The following is a 21,450-nucleotide window of genomic DNA, read 5'->3' as shown; positions in this document are numbered from 1 at the left end:
AAGTTTCATGATTCCAGAATGTCTGCGCTGGGCTTAGTCTTGAAAAACATCAAAATCACCTGAAGTACCTGTTACAAATGCAGATTTCCAGGCTTCATCGCCTGTCTGCTAAACCAGTCTCTGATGGTGGGGCCCGGGTAGTTCTTTGATGCTCCTGAATTCCCTTCATTACCCCTGAGAAGGGGCCTGAGTGAACCTCAGTACCAGAACTGCTTACGGCAGGAGTGGGTTTCTCAGCAGGAGGTGGAGACCCCACGACCGCCTTATTGCAGAAGAAAAATGTGACGAAGCAGGGCGGTGATGCTCCAAGTGTGGTGCCTGCACCAGAATTAGCATCGCCTGAGAACTTGTTAGAAATGCAAACTTTCATGTCCTGTCCTAGAACTACCCAGAGGCAGAAACACTGGAGCTGGGCCAGCATCTGACTGACTGAGATTCTACGTGATTCTGATGCATGCTGAAGTGCAAGAATCTCAGCACATTACTGCAAAGGTCTCTCAGCCTTGAGGTCACCAAGACTTTGAAGACAATTTCTAACTTTCAGCTCCTCCAGAGTAGCCCCAAGGTCACACCTCTTCCATTTCCTTCCAACCTTATTCTGTGATCATTTCCCTTTCCCAGAGGGGACTTCTCTGGAGCTGCAGCACTGGGACCCGAAGCTGAACTGGACTTTGGGGCAGAGGTGATTAAGTGTAGACTCTAAGATAAGCCTTAAATGGGGCCATTTCAAAATGATCATCTGAGCCCATATCCTTCACTCCCCTCTAAGATGCTTCCTGAACAGACCAATTTCTTTGGAGAACAGGGATCATCCAGAAACTGAGAATTTCTAGGAAAAAGTGCAGTTGTGGCCAGAATAAGAGGGCTGCCTAACTGCCGCATGTGTGAGGAAAGGTGGATGTGCCCAGCGCCTCCACTGTGGAAACCCGGATGGTTGTCACTACCAACTTCAACCCTCTGTTGCTGGGCTCCTTTCTATTTCTGAATCTGAAGGCTGACATCTCTCTAGCGATGCCCTTTGGGACAATCATGTGGGATCCCCTGACAAACTTCCAAGTGAAACCTCAGACCTCTTGACACTGTTGTCTTTTTAAATAAATGAAAGAGCAGCTGCTCCATGTGTAACAGAGAAGCCCTCTCCATGTTGCAATGAAAGCCAGACACAGGCTTCAGGGGCTCATCTCCTGCTTCCCCAGCAGGCCCTCTCCCGTGAGTGAGTGGTTAGCAGTGCTGGGAGCTAGCACCATGTACACACCTGGTCTATTACTTTTAGGCAGAATGGCTAATATTTAAGTATTATTAGGGTACCCCATTAGAGAATAAAGGACCCAGAAATGTTGTACTGGTTTTAAGCTCCTTATGACCTAAAATTTCTGTATCACGGCAGTTAAAAGAATCAAAAGGTCTGATCTGGAGATGGTGGGGGGGGGAGGGGGCACAGTCCTCAAATGTGACATTCTGACAGAATGGGGTTTGACTGCCTAACTAGCATCAGTCTCAGTAACGAAATCTTGAACTGATGACAGTGACAGCGTAGTGATCACAAGTCATTCGATATTTCCTGTCGACCGTGGTAACTCCAGTTCCACACAGGACCCATGGACAAATCCAAGCAGGATTAAAGGCTGCTTATTGTTTCAAGCCAGTGGCATCTCAGGAGTCCATGTATCTATCTCCTGGGCCATCCCAAAAGCACATCCAAGAGGCTCAAACAGCAAGTCTACTCAAGTAAGCTTCCCAAGCAGCTTTTCTGTACATCTCGGCTGCTTCCAGCGGATTAGCTGATGCTATTATGCCCCGGCCCACAATGATGATATCAGAGCCTCGTTTGCCGATGACTTCTTGTGGGCTGTGGTACTGCTGGCCGAGATTATCACCTACAAACACAAAGAAGTCTGTTTAATACAGAAAATGAAAAAAACCTGAAACGTCACCTTTCTGAGAAGTATCGAACCTGATTTAAATAAGAATATGCTCTTGTTCACCATGCCCCTTCTACACAGCAACTGAATAAAGGCAGGTGAAGAGACTCTTAAACTGGCCAGAGATCTCCACAGTGGAAACAGATGCTCACCAATTCCTTTTTGATGTCTAATTTTAGCGCATTTACACTTTAACAGTATAAAAAAAATTTATTTTGCCCTAAAAGGTTCAATACTAAATATAATGCAATAAAATTACCTCACAATTCAAGACTATTTAGTATACATTTTAGAATCACTGTGCCACGCTGTTGGAAAAGTCCTCATAAGGCATCTGCCCTGACCACAACCACATGTTTGAAGCTTTCCCTGCAACTCTACCAAATGCTTCGATTATGTACAGATCCTAATTCTTAATTCTGGCTTTTTTTTTTTTTTTTCCTTTAAGAATTCTTTTTTACTGAAGTGTAACTGACACATGACATTAGTTTCAGGTGTACATCATGACTCAGTATTTGGACACATTATACATTATGAATGTATTTGGAAACAGTATTTGGATACATCATCACAGTAAGTCTAGTCAACACCTGGAAAGGTCTGACAGAATGTGGTCCACTGGAGAAGGGAATGGCAAACCACTTCAGTATTCTTGCCTTGAGAACCCCATGAACAGTATGAAAAGGCAAAATGATAGGATACTGAAAGAGGAACTCCCCAGGTCAGTAGGTGCCCAATATGCTACTGGAGATCAGTGGAGAAACAACTCCAGAAAAAATGAAGGGATGGAGCCAAAGCACGGGTGATAGAAGCAAGGTCCGATGCTGTAAAGAGCAATATTGCATAGGAACCTGGAATGTTAGGTCCATGCTGCCGCTGCTGCTAAGTCGCTTCAGTTGTGTCCGACTATGTGTGACCCCATAGACGGAAGCCCACCAGGCTCCCCCGTCCCTGGGATTCTCCAGGCAAGAACACTGGAGTGGGTTGCCATTTCCTTCTCCAATGCATGAAAGTGAAAGTGAAAGTGAAGTCGCTCAGTCGTGTCCAACTCCTAGAGACCCCATGGACTGCAGCCTACCAGGCTCCTCTGTCCATGGGATTTGCCAGGCAAGGAATCAAGGCAAATTGGAAGTGGTCAAACAGGAGATGGCAAGAGTGAACGTCGACATTCTAGGAATCGGCAAACTAAAATGGACTAGAATGGGTGAATTTAACTCAGATGACCATTGTATCTCCTACTGCGGGCAGGAATCCCTTAGAAGAAATGGAGTAGCCATCATAATCAACAAAAGAGTCCGAAATGCAGTACTTGGATGCAATCTAAAAAACAACAGAATGATCTCTGTTTGTTCCCAAAGCAAACCATTCAACATCACAGTAATCCAAGTCTATGCCCAAACCAGTAACGCTGAAGAAGCTGAAGTTGAACAGTTCTATGAAGACCTACAAGACCTTTTAGAACTAACACCCAAAAAAGATGTCCTTTTCATTACAGGGGACTGGAATGCAAAAGTAGGAAGTCAAGAAACACCTGGAGTAACAGGCAGATTTGGCCTTGGAATACGGAATGAAGCAGGGCAAAGGCTAATAGAATTTTGCCAAGAGAACACACTGGTCATAGCAAACACCCTTTTCCAACAACACAAGAGAAGACTCTACACATGGACATCACCAGATGGTCAACACTGAAATCAGATGGATTATATTCGTTGTAGCCAAAGATGGAGAAGCTCTATACAGTCAGCAAAAACAAGACCAGGAGCTGACTGTGGCTCAGATCATGAGCTCCTTATTGCCAAATTCAGACTTAAATTGAAGAAAGTAGGGAAAACCACTAGACCATTCAGGTATGACCTAAATCAAATCCCTTATGATTATACAGTGGAAGTGAGAAATAGATTTAAGGGCCTAGATCTGATAGAGTGCCTGATGAACTACGGATGGAGGTTTGTGACATTGTACAGGAGACAGGGATCAAGACCATCCCCATGGAAAAGAAATGCAAAAAAGCAAAATGGCTGTCTGAGGAGGCCTTACAAATAGCTGTGAAAAGAAGAGAAGTGAAAAGCAAAGGAGAAAAGGAAAGATAGAAGCATCTGAATGCAGAGTTCCAAAGAATAGCTAGGAGAGATAAGAAAGCCTTGCTCAGCGATCAATGCAAAGAAATAGAGGAAAACAACAGAATGGGAAAGACTAGAGATCTCTTCAAGAAAATTAGAGATACCAAGGGAACATGCAAAGATGGGCTCGATAAAGGACAGAAAGGGTATGGACCTAACAGAAGCAGAAGATATTAAGAAAAGGTGGCAAGAATACACAGAAGAACTGTATGAAAAAGATCTTCATGACCAAGATAATCACAATGGTGTGATCACTCACCTAGAGCCAGACATCCTGGAATGTTAAGTCAAGTGGGCCTTAGGAAACATCACTATGAACAAAGCTAGTGGAGGTGATGGAATTCCAGTTGCACTATTTCAAATCCTCAAAGATGATGCTGTGAAAGTGCTGCACTCAATATGCCAGCAAATTTGGAAAACTCAGCAGTGGCCACAGGACTGGGAAAGGTCAGTTTTCATTCCAATCCCAAAGAAAGGCAATGCCAAAAAATGCTCAAACTACCGCACAATTGCACTCATCTCACACACTAGTAAAGTAATGCTCAAAATTCTCCAAGCCAGGCTTCAGCAATACCTGAACCATGAACTTCCTGATGTTCAAGCTGGTTTTAGAAAAGGCAGAGGAACCAGAGATCAAATTGCCAACATCCGCTGGATCATGGAAAAAGCAAGAGAGTTCCAGAAAAACATTTATTTCTGCTTTATTGATTATGCCAAAGCCTTTGACTGTGTGGATCACAATAAACTGTGGAAAATTCTGAACGAGATGGGAATACCAGACCACCTGACCTGCCTCTTGAGAAACCTATATGCAGGTCAGGAAGCAACAGTTAGAACTGGACATGGAACAACAGACTGGTTCCAAAGAGGAAAAGGAGTACGTCAAGGCTGTATATTGTCACCCTGCTTATTTAACTTCTATGCAGAGTACATCATGAGAAACGCTGGGCTGGAGGAAGCACAAGCTGGAATCAAGATTGCCGGGAGAAATTTCGATAACCTCAGATATGCAGATGACACCACCCTTATGGCAGAAAGTGAAGAGGAACTAAAAAGCCTCTTCATGAGAGTGAAAGAGGAGAGTGAAAAAGTTGGCTTTAAAGCTCAACATTCAGAAAAGATCATGGCATCTGGTCCCATCACTTCATGGCAAACAGTGGAAACAGTATCAGACTTTATTTTTGGGGGCTCCAAAATCACTGCAGATGGTGAGTGACTGCAGCCATGAAATTAAAAGATGCTTACTCCTTGGAAGGAAAGTTATAACCAACCTAGATAGCATATTGAAAAGCAGAGACATTAGTTTGCCAACAAAGGTCCGTCTGGTCAAGGCTATGGTTTTTCCAGTGGTCATGTATGGATATGAGAGTTGGGCTGTGAAGAAAGCTGAGCACCAAAGAATTGATGCTTTTGAACTGTGGTGTTGGAGAAGCCTCTTGAGAGTCCCTTGGACTGCAAGGAGATCCAACCAGTCCATTCTGAAGGAGATCAGCCCTGGGTGTTCTTTGGAAGGAATGATGCTAAACCCGAAACTCCAGTACTTTGGCCACCTGATGCAAAAAGTTGACTCATTGGAAAAGACTCTGATGCTGGGAGGGATTGGGGGCAGGAGAAGGGGATGACAGAGGATGAGATGGCTGGATGGCATCATCAACTGGATGGACGTGAGTTTGAGTGAACTCCGGGAGATGGTGATGGACAGGGAGCCCTGGTGTGCTGCAGTTCATGGGGTTGCAAAGAATCGGACATGACTGAGCAACTGAACTGACTGACCTTATATAACCACAGAATTTTTTTTCTCTTGTGATAAGAACTTTTAAGATTTACAACTTTCAAACAGCAACAAATTTGGCATGTTGTACATTACATCCTCATGACTTACTCTGTAACTTCAAGTCTCTACCCTTTGACCCCCTTCGTCCATTCCATCTATCCCATCCATCCCACCCTAAAACTCTGGGAGCAAGCAATCTGTTTTGTCTATAAGCTTGTTCTTTTGGTTTTTAGCTTACATATATAAGCGATCATATAGTATTTGTCTTTCTCTGACTTATTTCACTTAGCATAGTACCCTCAAGGGTATCCATCCATATTGTCACAAATCCTAAGGTTTCTTTTTTTAATAGCTGAGTGATAACTCCATTGTGTGCATATACAGCATCTTCTCTGCTCACCCATCAGTGGGCACTTAGCTTGTTTCCGTATCTTGGCTGTGGTAAATACTGCTGTGAACATGGGGGTGCAGATATTTCTCCGAGTTTTTGTTTTCTTTGGATAAATACCCAGAAGTGGAGCTGCTGGATCATATGGTAGTTCTATTTTTAATTTTTGGGGGAACATCCATACTGTTCCCCATAGGAGCTGCACCAATTTACATTCTCACATACAGTGTGCAAGAGGCCCTTTTCTCCAGATCCTCACCAGCACATGTTATTTCTTGTGATAGTGGGCATCCTTGTTGTTTCTGATCATAGAGAAAAAGCTTTGACAGTAGTCATTCTAACATGTGGGAGGTGGTATCTCATTGTGTTTGTTTTGCATTTTCCTGATGATAAGTGATGCTGAGCATCTTTTCATGCATTTTTTGGCCATTTGTATTCTTTTTGAAAACTGTCTATTCAGATCCTTTACCAATTTAAAAAATATTTACTTACTATTTATTTTTACTTATTTGGCTGTGCTGGGTCTTGGTTGGGGCATGTGGGATCTTTAGTTGGGGCATGTGGGATCTAGTTCCCTGACCAGGGATCAAACCTGGGTCCCCTGCTTTGGGAGCATGCAGTCTTGGCCACTGGACCACCAGGGAAGTCCCCTTTGCCAATTTTTTAATCTGATTGTTCTGTTGTTCTTATTGAGCTGTATGAGTTCTTTACATTTGTACACTAGCCCCTAATCAGACACATGATTTGGAAATATGTTCTATCATTCCGCAAGTGAAAGTGTTAGTTGCTCAGTCGTATCCAACTCTTTGTGAACCCAAGGACTATAGCCTGCCAGGCTCCTCTGTCCATGGGGTTCTCCAGGCTAGAATACAGAGTGGATTGCCATTTCCTTCTCCAGAGGATCTTCCCAACCTAGGGATCAAACCCAGGTCTCTTGCACTGCAGGCAAACTCTTTACTGTCTGAGCCACCAAGGAAACAATCATTCAATAAGTTGCCTTTTTATTTTGCTGGTTTCCTTTGCTGTGTGGAAGCTTTTAAGTTTGATGAAGTCCCACTTGTTCATTTCTGCTTCTGTTGTTTTGGAGTCAGATTTTTAAAAAATCATTGAGAAGACTGATGTAGCAATGATTACCACATATGTTTTATTCTAGTAACTTTACGGTTTCAGATTTTACATTCATGGCTTTAATCCATTTTGAATTAAGCTTTGTGTATGGTATAAGATAGTGGTCCAGTTTCATTCTTTTGCATGTGGCTAACCAGTCTTCCCAACACCACTTTATTGAAGAGGCCATCCTATCCCCATTGTATATTCTTGGCTCTTTTCAAAAACTAATTGACCGTATATGTGTGGGTTAATTTCTGGGCTATTTTGTTCCATTGATCTAGGTGTCTGTTTTTAAGTTTTGTAATTTGAAATTAGGGAGTGTGATGCCTCCAGTTTCATTATTCTTTCTCCAGACTGCTTTGGCTATTTGATGCCTTTTGTGATTCCAAAGAAATTTTAGGACTCTCTTCCATTTCTGTGAAAAGTGCTATTAGACTGTTAGTAGGGATTACACTGAATCTGTAGTTTGCTTTGGGTAATTCAGACATCTTTACAAGATTCTTCGGGTAGATGAGCATGAAATATCTTTCCATTTCTTTGTGTGCTCATTGTCATTCAAAAATGATTCTGTCTTTATGGTTTTTAGTGTACAGGCCTTTCACCTCCTTGGTTAAATTTACTTGTAGGTATTTTTTTCTGATGCAATTGTAAATGGGATTGTTTTCTTAATTTCTGATTGTTAGTGTATAAAAATGCAACAGATTTTTGACCTTGTATCTTGTAACTTAACTGAATTTGTGTATTAGTTCTAACAGTCTTTTTGAGTCTGTAGGGTTTCCCATATATAGTAATATGTCTTCTACAAATAGTGACAGTTTTACAATTCAGATACTTTCTGTTATACTTTTTCTTGATTAATTTCTCTGGCTAGGATCTCCAAAACTATCTTGAATAAAAGTGGCAAAAGTGGGCACTGCTGTTGTGTTTTTGATTTTAGAGGAAAACCTTTCACCTTTTTTGGTATGATGTTGGCTGTGGCCTTAATTATGTTGAGGTAAGTTCTCTCTATAGCCACTTTGTTAAGAGTCTTTCTCAAATGGATGTTGAATTTTGTCAAATATGTTTTCTGCATCTATTGAGTCTCTCTTCTTCCTTCTGTTGGTTTCTTCCACTGCATATGAGTCTCTTTATTGGTATGCTTAGATTCCTTTCTCTTCATCTTCTGCTTATCTGCTATAGGATTGTGCTTTCCATGTGGTTTATTATATATTCTATTTTCAGTTGATAACTTAAGTTTGACTGCATTCTAAATCTCTACATGTTCATTCCCTCCACAAAGTTTTGTTTTCGATGCCACATTTTACATCTTTTTGTCTTATATTTTAATTAATTCTATAGTTGTAATTATTTTCACTACTTTTGCCTCAACCTTTTAAGTGGTTGATCCACTGCTGCTGCTAAGTCACTTCAGTCGTGTCCGACTCTGTGCAGCCCCATAGACGGCAGCCCACCAGGCTCCCCCGTCCCTGGGATTCTCCAGGCAAGAACACTGGAGTGGGTTGCCATTTCCTTCTCCAGTGCATGAAAGTAAAAAGTGAAAGTGAAGTCGCTCAGTCGTGTCTGACTCTTAGCGACCCCATGGACTGCAGCCTACCAGGCTCCTCCGTCCACGGGATTTTCCAGGCAAGAGTACTGGAGTGGGGTGCCATCGCTTTCTCCGGGTTGGTCCACTCACTACCTTGACTATATATTTGCTTTTTCAGTGAAACTTACTCTTTCCTAAGTTTTCTTGTTACTAATTAGCACCCTTTCTTTTCAGCCTAAAGAAGTCCTTTTAACATTTCTTGTAAAGCCAGTGTAGCAATGCTTGACCTCATTTAGACTTGCTAATCTGGAAAACTCTTCAATTCTGAATAACTCTGCTGGGTAGAGTTCTTTGTTACAAGGTTTTTTTTTTTTTTTTTCACACTTCCGCTATATTATGCCACTGCTTTCTGATCTGCAAAGTTTCTGCTGAAAATTCTGCTGATAGTCTCATGGGGGGTCAGTTGTATATAAGAAGTTTTTCTCTTGCTGCTTTAAGATTCTCTTATGTTTAGCTTTTGGTGCTTTTAATTATAACGTGTCTCGATGTGGGTCTCTTTGGGCTTATCTCGTCTGAACACTGGGCTTTCTGCGTCTGGATGTCCATTTCCTTCCCTCGAGTAGGGAAGTTTTCAGCCATTATTTCATCAAGTAAGTTTCTAGCCTTTTCTCTATCTTTTCTTCTTGGGACTCCTATAACGAGAATGCCAGTCTGCTCGATGCATCCCATGAGTCTTTTAAGCTATCTTTAGTTTTTTATTTTTTTGGTTTCTGTCCCGATTGGGTAAGTTCCACTGCCTTTTCCTCAAGTTCCTTTGCTTCACCCGGTCTACTAGTGAACCACTCTACTGTATTTTCAGTTATGTTATTGTATTCCTCAGCTCTGTGACTAGTATTTTCCACCTCTCTTGAAGTTGAGTTTGGGGAGCATCTTTATGACCATTACTTTGAACTCATTATTAGGTAAATTACTTATCTCCATTTCATTAAGGTTTTTTCCCCTGAGGCTTGTATCTTGTTCTTTCATTTGGAATACATGCCTCTGTTTCTTCATTCTGCTTTTCTCTGGGTTGGTTTCTATGCATTAGATGAAACAAGTGTCTCCCCAGCCTTGAAGGAATAGCCTCATGTATGAGATGAACCTTGTCATTCAACCCTTCCCTAGCTCCTGGTTGTTTCTCAAATCTTCTGATTGTCAAAGCAGCCTATGATATTTGTAATAGCTCCCAGTAACTGAGGGTGTGCCAAGACCTACCAGTGTCCCAGAGAGAAGGGAGTCTCAGTTAAGCATCTAGATTCATTCTCTGGTTGCCATGGCTAGGACTTTCAAATCTATGTTGAATAAAAGTGACAAGAGTGGATATCCTTGCCTTGTTCCTGATCTTAGAGGAAATGCTTTCAGCTTTTCACCGCTGTGATTTTGTCATATATGGCTTTTAATATGATGAAGCAGCTTCCCTCTATGCCCACTTTCTAGAGAGTCTTCATCATAAATGGGTGTTGAATTTTGTCAAAAGCTTTTTCTGCATTGATTGAGATGATCATATGGTTTTTATTCTCAATTTGTTGATGTGTTATATTACACTGATTGATTTGTGGATACTGAAAAACCCTTGCATCCCTGGAATAAATCCCACTTGGTCGTGGTATATGATCCTGTTAATGTATTGTTGGGTTCAATTTGCTAGTATTTTGTTAAAGATTTTTGTGCCTATATTCATCTGGATACTGGCCTGTAATTTTATTTTTTTGTGGTATCTTTGTCTGATTTTGGTATCAGGGTGATTGGCAGCCTCTTAGAATGAATTTGGGAGTGTTCCTTCCTCTGCAGTTTTTGGGAATAGTTTCAGAAGGACAGGTAACTTTTTCTAAATTTGATAGAACTATGAAGCCAAGCCATCTGGTCATGGATTTTTGTTGGGAGTTTTTTTTTACTCAGTTTTAATTTTAGTACTTGTGATTGGTCTTTCATATTTTCTATTTCTTACTTGTTCCGTCCTGGGGGCTTGTATCTTTCTAAAAATTTGTCCATTTCTTCTAGAGTGTCCATTTCATTGGCGTATAATTGCTTGTAGTAGTCTCTCATGAGCCTTTGAATTTCTGTGGTGTCTGTGGTAACTTCTATTTTCTTTTGTATCCATTCAAGCAGTCTGTTTTCTGGTTGGAGCATTTAATCCATTACACTTTAATTATTGATATGTATGTTCATACTGCCATTTTGTTAATTGCTTTGGATTTGTTTTTGTTCATAGACCTTCTCTTGTTCTCTTGTGATTTGATGACTATCTTTAGTGTTGTGTTTGGATTCCTTTTTTTGTGTGTGTACTACTGTAGATTTTCGGTTTGCCATTAACATGAGGTTTTATATAGCTCGCTCGCGCTCTCTCTCTCTCTCTACACATACACACACAAAATTGTTTTAAGTTGTTAGCCTCAATTTCAAATGCATTTCTAATATCTTACATTTGTACTCTTTTCATGATTTCTGGTTTTGATATCAGATTTGTATGTGGATGATTTCCTATCTTTATGTATGCCTTTATTGGTGAGTTTTCCCACTCATAATATTCTTGTTTCTACCTGGGGCCTTTTCTTTTCCATCTAGAGAAGTTCCTTTAGCATTTTTTTTTTTCCTTTAGCATTTTTTGTAAAGCGGTTTTGATGGTGCTAAATACTGTAAAGCTTTTGATTTCTCTAATGTGAATAAGTGCCTTTCTGTGTAGAGTATTCTTGGTTGTAGGTTTTTAATCCTTCATCATTTTAAATGTATCATACCACTCCCTTCTGGCCTGCAGAACTTCTGCTGAAAAATCAGTTGATAACCTTATGGGGATTCCCTTTTATGCTATTTGTTGCTTTTAATATTTTCTCTTAGTTTGATTAATGCCTCTCAGTGTGTTCCTCCTTGGGTTTATCCTGTATGGGACTCAGTGCTTCCTGGACTTGAGTATCTCCTTTCTCTTTTGGGGAAAGTTTTTGGATATTCTCTCTTAAAACGTTTTCTAAGGTCCTTTCTCTTTCTCCCTCTGGGACCACTATAATGTGAATGTTGGTGCATTTCATGTTGTTCCAGAGGTCTCTGTCCTCATATCTTTTCATTTTTCTTTCTTCTCTTCCACAGAAATGATTTCCACTAACTTGTTTTTCAGTTTGTTCATCTGTTCTACTGCCTCATTTATCTGCTACTGATTTCTATGTATTTTTCATCTGTTTGTTCTCAAAAGCTTCTTTTTTTTTTTTCTTTTTGGCTATACCATGCATCTTAATTCCCCAACCAGGGATCGAACCCATGACCCCTGCACTGGAAGCACAGAATCTAAATCACTGGACCACGAGGGAAGTCTCCTAGCTCTTTAATAAACATGTCTTGTATCAGTTTGTGCCTCCATTCTTTTTGAGGTATTGGATCATCTTTACTTTGATACCATTACTCTGAATTCTTTTTCTAGTAGACTGCCTATCTTCACTCAGTTGTTGTTCTTAGGTTTTGTTCCTTCGTCTGGAATGTATTTCTTAGCCATCTGATTTTGTCTGATTTTCTGTGTTTGCGGTCTGTTTTCTTCAGACTGCAGGACTGTAGCTCTTGCTTCTGGTGTCCATACTGTGGTAGGTGAGGTTGCTCCAGGGGTCGTGCAGATTTTCTCGTGGGAGGGATGGGTGCCTGACCACTGGTGGGTGGAGCTGGGTCTTATGTCTGGTGAGCAAGGCTATCTCGAGAAGTACGTTTACAGGCAGCTGTGGAGTCAGGAGGACTTTAGGCAGCCTGTTTGCTTAGGGCTGAGTCTGTGTCTCTACCCTGCAGGTTGCTTGGCCTGAGGTGTCCCAGCACTGGAGCCTACAGGCTGTTTTTGGGGCCAGGCCTTGCCAAAATGGTGACCTCTGGGAGAGCTCACACTGATGAATACTTCCTGGAAACTCGGCCACCAGTTAACTTGCCCCCACAGTGAGCCACAGCCAACCTGCACCTTCTCCCAGGGACCCTCCACATTGCTTTCCTCTGGGTCCAAGTGCATGTGAAACCTTGTGTGTGCCCCCCAAGAGTGGAGTTTCTGTTTCCCCAGTCCTATGGAGCTGCTGCACTCAAGCCCACTGACTCCTGCAGTGGAAGTTCAGAGTCGAAACCACTGGACCACCAGGGAAGTCCTCCAGCTCTTGAATACATTTCTTGCATCAGTTTGCACCTCCATTCATAGACAAGTACTCTGGGGCTCCTTGTCTAGCGTCAGGAAAAGGAGGCTGGGGAGCCTCATGTGGGGCTCAGAACTCACTCCTATGGGAAAACCTCTGCAATATAATTCTTTTTCAATCTGTGGGTCACCCACCTGGCAGGTATGAGATTTAATTATAAGGTATAAGCACCCCCTCCTACCATCTATTTGTGGCTCCTTCTTTATCGTCAGGTGTAGAATATCTTTTTTGGTAGGTTCATGTCTTTGTTGTTGACGGCTGTTCAGCAGTTGTGATTCTGGTGTTTTCATGAGAGGTGAGCTTAACTCCTTCTACTTGACCACTTTGTCTCCACCCCTGGCAAAATCTTTTGAAGTTTGCAAATACATAGTCCTGCAGGACTGCAAGCATTACGTCCTGCTGGCCCCCAGATACGTTCTTTACTAGGTGATAACAGCGGCAATGACGCACAAGCGGAGCACAACGATGGCGCCCACCAGACTATGCTCTCCTGAAAAGGCTGAGCTCCTGGGTCTGCTGCTCCTGCTGTGCCCTGGGGGTGGTGGCTATTTAAGAACTCCCTCTCTGTTGATGATAGTTCAGTGAAACCTCAAGTGTAACCCTCACTGGTCACAAGAAACAGCCTATGCAAATATATCCCTCAATGGAAGCTGTAAAAACCAGGGTCCCAATCAGGGATGTAAGTTCCTTTTTGGGAGATAACAGTGAGCTGGAATGTGGAGAGAGACAGCACAATGATTGTGTCCACAGCCTCTTTTCCCTGAGAGGACTTCCACGGGGCCACTAGGTATCTGCCCCACAGGCCTCTTTCACACACCCTCTTTGTGGGTGCTATCTGTGCAGTGTTGGGGGATGCCAAGTACTGTCTCTACAGCTCTTATTATCATGGGACCAAACATAAGCTCTCCTGACCTTCAGAGCCCAGTAATCAAGGGGTGTTCCTTGGGCAGCAGCTGCAAATATCAGGGGACATTGTAAACGCTCCTTGTTCAGCAGTTCAGCAAAGGGAAAGTGTGAAGATGGTGCCCACTGGTCTCCATCCCTGGAGGAAATTCCCACAAGCTCTTCAACGTATGTGTTAAATTAGATGCCTACCCCTTAGATCAACTCTTAAACATTAGCAATGAGCCTTTACTTCAAGTCTGAGGATGGGCTGCCTCTGAGTTGGGCCCTGAGCCAGGTGAGTCTCAGATCACTAGTCTTGTGAGTCTTGTGAACATGAGCCCAATGGTGTTTCAGAGCTAGATGTTTTTGGGGCTCATCTCTCAGGTTCAAGTTTTTAAAAAGTTGGGATGCCTGATGTGGAGTTCAAACCCTTTGCTCCTCAGAAAAAGCTCTGGGTTTTGAGCTTCACTTTGCATCTGGGTCTCCATACCAGGGGCGAAGACCCAATATCAAGATGGTTTTTCTCGTTTGCTTGCTGTACTGTGCTCAGCCAGCTCTTAGGTTTTATCCAGAGGAAACTGTTACACAGGTAGTTACAGACTCAGCGTATCTGGGAGAAGGCTGGCTCAGGATTAGCCTATGTTGCCATCTTGAACCCCATTTTTCCCTTCCTTTTAAATTCTGCTGTTCCAGAAGACTTCTGATAAGTGGCATATCATTATCTTTCAAATCCAAGATGCTTTAAAAATCCCAGATCCTAACTGTACTATCTACTTGAAAAACTATGGCAGCTTCCAATAAATATTACTAATTAACAAGCCGAGTACTCTATGCCAAGACATTGTGCTAAGTGCTTTGCACACATTATCTTTTAAGCCTCTCAACAACTCTGAGGTTCAGAGTTGTTATTCACATTTTACAGATCAAGAAAATGAGACCGAAACAAGGGAAGTGATTTGTCTAAAGATACTGTAAGGGCTAGGAATCCAAATCCAACCAACTCATAAAATGTTTAGCACAAATATAGGGTTTAAAATAAAAATTGTCAAGTACTTTCTTATTTAGTTGCTAAGTTGTATCTACCTCTTCTGCCACTGGATGGACTGCAGTCCTCCAGGCTCCTCTGTCCATGGGATTTCCCAGGCAAGAATACTGGTGCAGGTGAACATTTCCTTCTCCAGGGGAATCTTCCTGACCTAGGGGTGGAACGTGCTTGGCAGGTGGATGGATTCTTTACCACTCACCCACCTGAGAAGTCCATCAAGCTACTAGAGCAACTCTTTAGTCACTCAGTCGTGTCCGACTCTTTGAGACCCCAGGGACTGCAGCATGCAAGGCCTCCCTGTCCGTCACCAACTCTTCGAGTTTACTCACATTCTGTCTATTGAGTAAGTGATGCCATCCAACCATCTCATCGTCTGTTGTCCCCTTCTCCTCCGCCTTCAATCTTTCCCAATGAGTCAGTTCTTTGCATCAGGTGGCCAAAGTTTGGAGTTTTACTTCAGCATCAGTCCTTCCAATGAATATTCAGGACTGATCTCCTTTAGGATGGACTGCTTGGATCTCCTTGCAGCAAAGGGACTCTCAAGAGTCCTTTCCAAGCCCACAGTTCAAAGCATAAATTCTTCATTGCTCAGCTTTCTTTATGGTCCAACTCTCACATCCATACATGACTACTGGAAAAGCCACAGCTTTGACTAGACAGACCTTTGCTGGTGAAGTAATGTCTCTGCTTTTTAATATGCTGTCTCGGTTGGTCATAACTTTTCTTCCAAGGAACAAGAGTCTTAATTTCATGGCTGCAGTCACTATGGGGGGGGGGGGGGCCTCCGAAATTACTGCAGATAAAGTCTCTCACTGTTTCCCCATCTATTTGCCATGAAGTGATGGGACTGGATGCCATGATCTTAGTTTTCTGAAATGTTGAGCTTTAAGCCAACTTTTTCACTCTCCTCTTTCACTTTCATCAAGAGACACTTTAGTTCTTCTTTGCTTTCTTCCATAAGGGTGATATCATCTGCATATCTGAGGTTATTGATATTTCTCCTGGCAATCTTGATTCCAGCTTGTGCTTCTTCCAGCCCAGTGTTTCTCATGATGTGCTCTGCATATAAGTTAAATAAGCAGGGTGACAATATACAGCCTTGACGTACTCCTTTTCCTATTTGGAACCAGTCTGTTGTTCCATGTCCAGTTCTAACTGTTGCTTCCTGACCTGCATACAGGTTTCTCAAGAGGCAGGTCAGGTGGTCTGGTAGTCCCATCTCTGGTTCCTCTGACTTTTCTAAAACCAGCTTGAACATCTGGAAGTTCACAGTTCACGTATTGCTGAAGTCTGGCGTGGAGAATTTTAAGCATCACTTGACTAGCGTGTGAGATGAGTGCGATTGTGCGGTAGTTTGAGCATTCTTTGGCATTGCCTTTCTTTGGGACTGGAATGAAAACTGCCCTTTTCCAGTCCTGCGGCCACTCCTGAATTTTCCAAATTTGCTGGCATATTGAGTGCAGCACTTTCACAGCATCAGCTTTCAGGATTTGAAATAGCTCAACTGGAATTCCATCACCTCCACTAGCATTGTTCGTAGTGATGCTTTCTAAGGCCCACTTGACTTCACATTCCAGGATGTCTGGCTCTAGGTGAGTGAGCACACCATCGTGATTATCTGGGTCATGAAGATCTTTTTTGTACAGTTCTTCTGTGTATTCTTGTCACCTCTTAATATCTTCTGCTTCTGCTAGGTCCATACTGTTTCTGTCCTTTATTGTGCCCATCTTTGCATGAAATTTCCCTTGGTATCTCTAATTTTCTTGAAGAGAACTCTAGTCTTTCCCATTCTGTTGTTTTCCTCTGAAGAAGGCTTTCTTATCTCTCCTTGCTATTCTTTGGAACTCTGCATTCAAATGGGTATATCTTTCCTTTTCACCTTTCGCTTCTATTGTTTTCACAGCTGTTTCCCCAGCAAGACGGTAGGAGGGGCGAAATCGCATTTACAATCAAACCCCATACCCGCCAGAGATGCTCAGAGGGCTCAAACATACCTTGTGCACACCAGGACCCAGAACTATATTTGAGTGTCTCCTGAGGAGGTAACGGGTCAGCAGTGGACTGCCACAGGGGCTCTGGGTACAGAAGCTTTGGGTATGGCATAAGCCCTCCTAAAGGAGGTAGCCATTAACTCCACCATAGAGCCACCAGAACTTACACAGGACTGGGAAGCAAACTCTTGGCGGGCACAAACAGAACCTTGTGTGCACCAGGAAAAGGGAGCAGTGACTCCACAAGAGACTGACCCAGACTTGCCCGTAAGTGTCTGGGAGTCTCCGGTGGTGGCACCGAATGTAGCAGTGCCATGGAACCTTTTGAAGAAGGTCACTATTATCTTCATTACCTCCACCATAATTTGGCCCTGGGTCAAATAACAGGGAGGGAACATGGCCCTGTCCAATTTCCCCCTCAGTCAGTCTCTCCCATCAGGAAGCTTCTGTAAGCCTCTTATCCTTCTCCATCAGAGGGAAGACAGACTGAAAACCACAATCACAGAAAACTAACCAATCTGATCACAGGGACCACAGCCTTGTCTAACTCAATGAAACTATGAGCCATGCCGTGTGGGGCCACCCAAGATGGACGGGTCATGGTAGAGAGTTCTGATAAAACGTGGTCCACTGGAGAAGGGAATGGCAAACCACTTCATCTTTCAGTGTTATATCTCTCTGCCTTTTCATACTGTTCATGGGGTTCTCAAGGCAAGAATACTGAACTCCCCAGGTCAGTAGGTGCCTAATATGCTACTGATATCAGTGGAGAAATAACTCCAGAAAGAGTGAAGGGACAGAGCAAAGCAAAAACAACACCCAGTTGTGGATGTGACTGGTGACAGAAGCAAGGTCCGATGCTGCAAAGAGCAATATTGCATAGGAACCTGGAATATCAGGTCCATGAATCAAGGCAAATTGGAAGACGTCAAACAGAAGCTGGCAAGAGTGAATGCTAACATTATAGGAATCAGTGAACTAAAATAGACTGGAATGGGTGAATTTAACTCAGATGACCATCATATCTACTACTGTGGTCAAGAATCCCTTAGGAGAAATGGAGTAGCCATCACAGTCAACAAAAGAGTCCAAAATGCAGTACTTGGGTACAATCTCAAAAATGACAGAATGATCTCTGTTTGTTTTCAAGGCAAATCATTCAATATCAAGTAATCCTAGTCTATGCCCTGACCAGTAACGCTGAAGAAGCTCAAGTTGAATGGTCTTCGACCTATAAGACCTTCTAGAACTAAAACCCAAAAAAGATGTCCTTTTCATTATAGGGGACTGGAATGTAAAAGTAGGAAGTCAAGAAGTACCTGGAGTAACAGGCAAATTTGGCATTGGACTATAGACTGAAGCAGGGCAAAGACTAATAGAGTTCTGCCAAGAGAACGCACTGGTCATAGCAAACACCCTCTTCGAACAACACAAGAGAAGACTCTACACATGGACATCACCAGATGGTCAACACTGAAATCAGATGGATTATATTCTTTGCAGCCAAAGATGGAGAAGCTCTATACAGTCAGCAAAAACAAGACCAGGAGCTGACTGTGGCTCAGATCATGAACTCCTTATTGCTAAATTCAGACTGAAATTGAAGAAAGTAGGGAAAACCACTAGACCATTCCGGTATGACCTAAATCAAGGCAGCTATTATCAAGTCTTAAATAGGTAAGTCATTCTGCTGAGGTCTACTCTGTAGTATATAAAACCTACAATGTGAAACTTGAAAAATAGCAGAGACCTTCAATATTCTCTAGTCCCAGGGGAACATCTACTGTTTTTTGGTTAACCTGCAATGTTTTTTGTTTACTTAATTGAAAGCAAAATCCTGAAAAGGATGTCTTTCGTTTTAAGTGTTATGTTATTTATAAAAAATAATTAGTTCTGTCAAGGTTAATAGGTATCCAACAGTTGAAGTATTTCAGGATTTAAAAGCAACTAAGCTTTACCAAATCTATAATCTCATTCAGTATGTTCTCAGTATTATCATTCCATCCACAGAAACACCAATTCTTGCATCTGCTCCTATACAGTGTATTATCCTTCCCTCAACACTTGTGTATTTATAGAACATTTATGATGCACAGGGATACTGTGCTAGAGTATATGCATTCTTCAGAAAGAGACCTCATCCTCAAGGGGTTTCTAGCCTAATAAACGTGTTCCAAATACCCTACATGTGCAAAATATATGTACAACAATGTTAAGTTTATAAAAAGTTCAAGTGTATTCACAGTGAAATGACTGAACATATTACAGCCCAATTGTAACTAGGATACACTAAGGGGTTGTAAAAAAGGTACCTCTCGATGTGGAAACAACATAGCACATACACAAGTCACTTCAGCCATGTAAGACTCTCATTTAGCCATGGACTGTAGCCGCCAGGCTCCTCTGTCCACGGGATTCTCCAAGCAAGAATACGGGAGTGGGCTGCCATTCCCTTCTCCAGAGGAACCCTCCTGACCCAGGGATTGAACCCATGTTTCTTATGCTTCCTGCATTGGCAGTGAGTTCTTTACCGCCAGCACCACCTGGGAAGCCCCAACTCCGCACGTGGAAACATTAGCGGCACGTACACAAACATTCTCCATCCTCTATGGAGCACAGCTGTTTTCATCTTAAACAGTTTTGCTGAAAACCAGATGTTCATAGTTCCAATCTTAAGGAAAGAGATAGAAAGTAGAATAGAATAAACTCCCATACTTGTGATAAGCAAGGTTTCTCATACAATAACCAATTCAGGAAAAATATTTCCAGATCACCATTTCTTCCCCATTCAAAACAGTTATCCAGATGGAAGAATGTGAAGTTCGCCTCCTCCCACAAATACATCAAAAAATACATCTACACATGGAACAAGTCTCGCAGAAGACATCACACTTCTGAAAGGACAAAAAGAATCTCCATATAACCAGGTAGGACCAAAAAAAAGAAAGGAATCTGGGCAGGACCTGCACCCCTTGGAGGGAACTGTGAAAGACCAAAGGCTCCCACACCCTCCTGGTGGGAAGAAAAGGGGACTGAAAATATATTTTAAAAAGTATTTCTGAAAACTCCCCAAACTAAAGAAGGAAATATATCCAGGTATAGGAAGCACAGAGGGCCCCAAACAGAGCTACACCAAGACATAATTAAAATGGCAAAAGTTACCATTTTAAAGGCAGTAAGAGAAAAACAATCAGCTGATTTCTCTACAGAAACGTTGCAGGCCAGAAGGGAGTAGCAACATATACATATTCAAAGTCCTGAAAGAGAAAAATCTATAACCTAGAATACTCTAGTCAACAGCATTATCATTTAGATAGAAGCAGCGATAAAGAATTTCTCAGACAAGCAAAAAGTGGAAGACTACAGTAATACTAAACCTATTATGAAAGAAATACTGCAAGGTCTTCCCCAAATAGAAAAGCTATATTAAAAGAAAATTAGTCAAAAAGTAAATCACTTAAAGCTGGTATACAGATTAAAAAAAAAAAAATCCTGTGTGAACGTTACAATAACCACAATGAACAGCAAAAGGATAAATATGAAGATGTAAAAGAGGACATCAAAATCATAAAACGAAGGAGATTAAAATGTAGATTTTTTTTTCAGAATGTGTTTGAGTCTATGATTACCAGTTTAAAGTAAGTAGATATATGAAGGGGTTAACATAGTTGAAAAACAGGGTAAGCACAATTCAAAAACAAAATACATTCACAAAAGAGAACACAAGCATAAAATAAAAGGAAATCACCAAACTGCAAAAGGAAAAAGGGAGAAAAGCAAATACAGAATCAACTAGAAAGCAAGGTTTAAAATGGCAATAAATACACCTATGAATAGTGACCTTGCTTCTGTGATGATCGAGAGGGGTGGGAGGGATATGTATACATATGGCTGATTCACACTGATGTACAGCAGAAACTAACACTGTAAAGAACTTATATTCCAGTAAAAAAAAGTTATTACCTTAAATGTCAATGGGGTAACTGCTCTAATCAAAAGATGCAGAGTGGCAAACTGGATAAAAAAACAGCAGACAATATGTTGCCTACGAGAGACCCGCTTTAGGGCAAAAGACACGCATAGACTGAGTAGGAAAAGATATTTCCTGAAAATGGCAATGACAATAAAGCACAGTACCTGTGTCAGACAAAACAAACTTTACACCAAAGGCTGTAAAGGAAGATACAGGACACTATATAATGATAAGCACTACAAGAAGAAGATATTTACTCTTGTCAACGAATATGCATGCACCTAATAATAGGGACATCACTACAAACAAAGCGAGCGGAGGTGATGGAATTCCAGTTGAGCTCTTTCAAATCCTCAAAGATGATGCTGTCAAAATGCTGCACTCAATATGCCAGCAACTTTGGAAAACTCAGCAGTGGCCACGGGACTGGGAAAGGTCAGTTTTCATTCCAATCCCAAAGAAAGGCAATGCCAAAGAATGCTCAAACTACCGCACAATTGCACTCATCTCACACGCTAGCAAAGTAATGC

General features: G+C 41.9%; 1 protein-coding gene across 3 annotated transcripts in view; it reads right to left on the bottom strand.

The window, feature by feature from the left end:
* Nucleotides 1–1,343: 1,343 nt before the first annotated feature.
* UMPS (uridine monophosphate synthetase) overlaps nt 1,344–21,450 on the bottom strand; it is a 51,868-nt gene continuing 31,761 nt past the window's right edge. The window contains exon 6 of one of the 3 annotated variants that reach the window (XM_006078534.4): nt 1,344–1,877. In XM_006078534.4, the coding sequence (XP_006078596.4) occupies nt 1,708–1,877 (170 nt within the window). In that variant the 3' untranslated portion in view covers nt 1,344–1,707. Of the gene's footprint in view, nt 1,878–10,749; nt 15,108–19,447; nt 19,619–21,450 lie in introns of those variants that run through there. The other 2 variants (XM_044934244.2, XM_044934555.2) reach the window with 2 other exon arrangements.

This window comes from Bubalus bubalis, chromosome 1, assembly GCF_019923935.1.
Source record: "Bubalus bubalis isolate 160015118507 breed Murrah chromosome 1, NDDB_SH_1, whole genome shotgun sequence".
In the NCBI taxonomy this organism is placed as follows: domain Eukaryota; kingdom Metazoa; phylum Chordata; class Mammalia; order Artiodactyla; family Bovidae; genus Bubalus; species Bubalus bubalis.
This window is presented reverse-complemented; position numbering and strand designations above follow the sequence as displayed.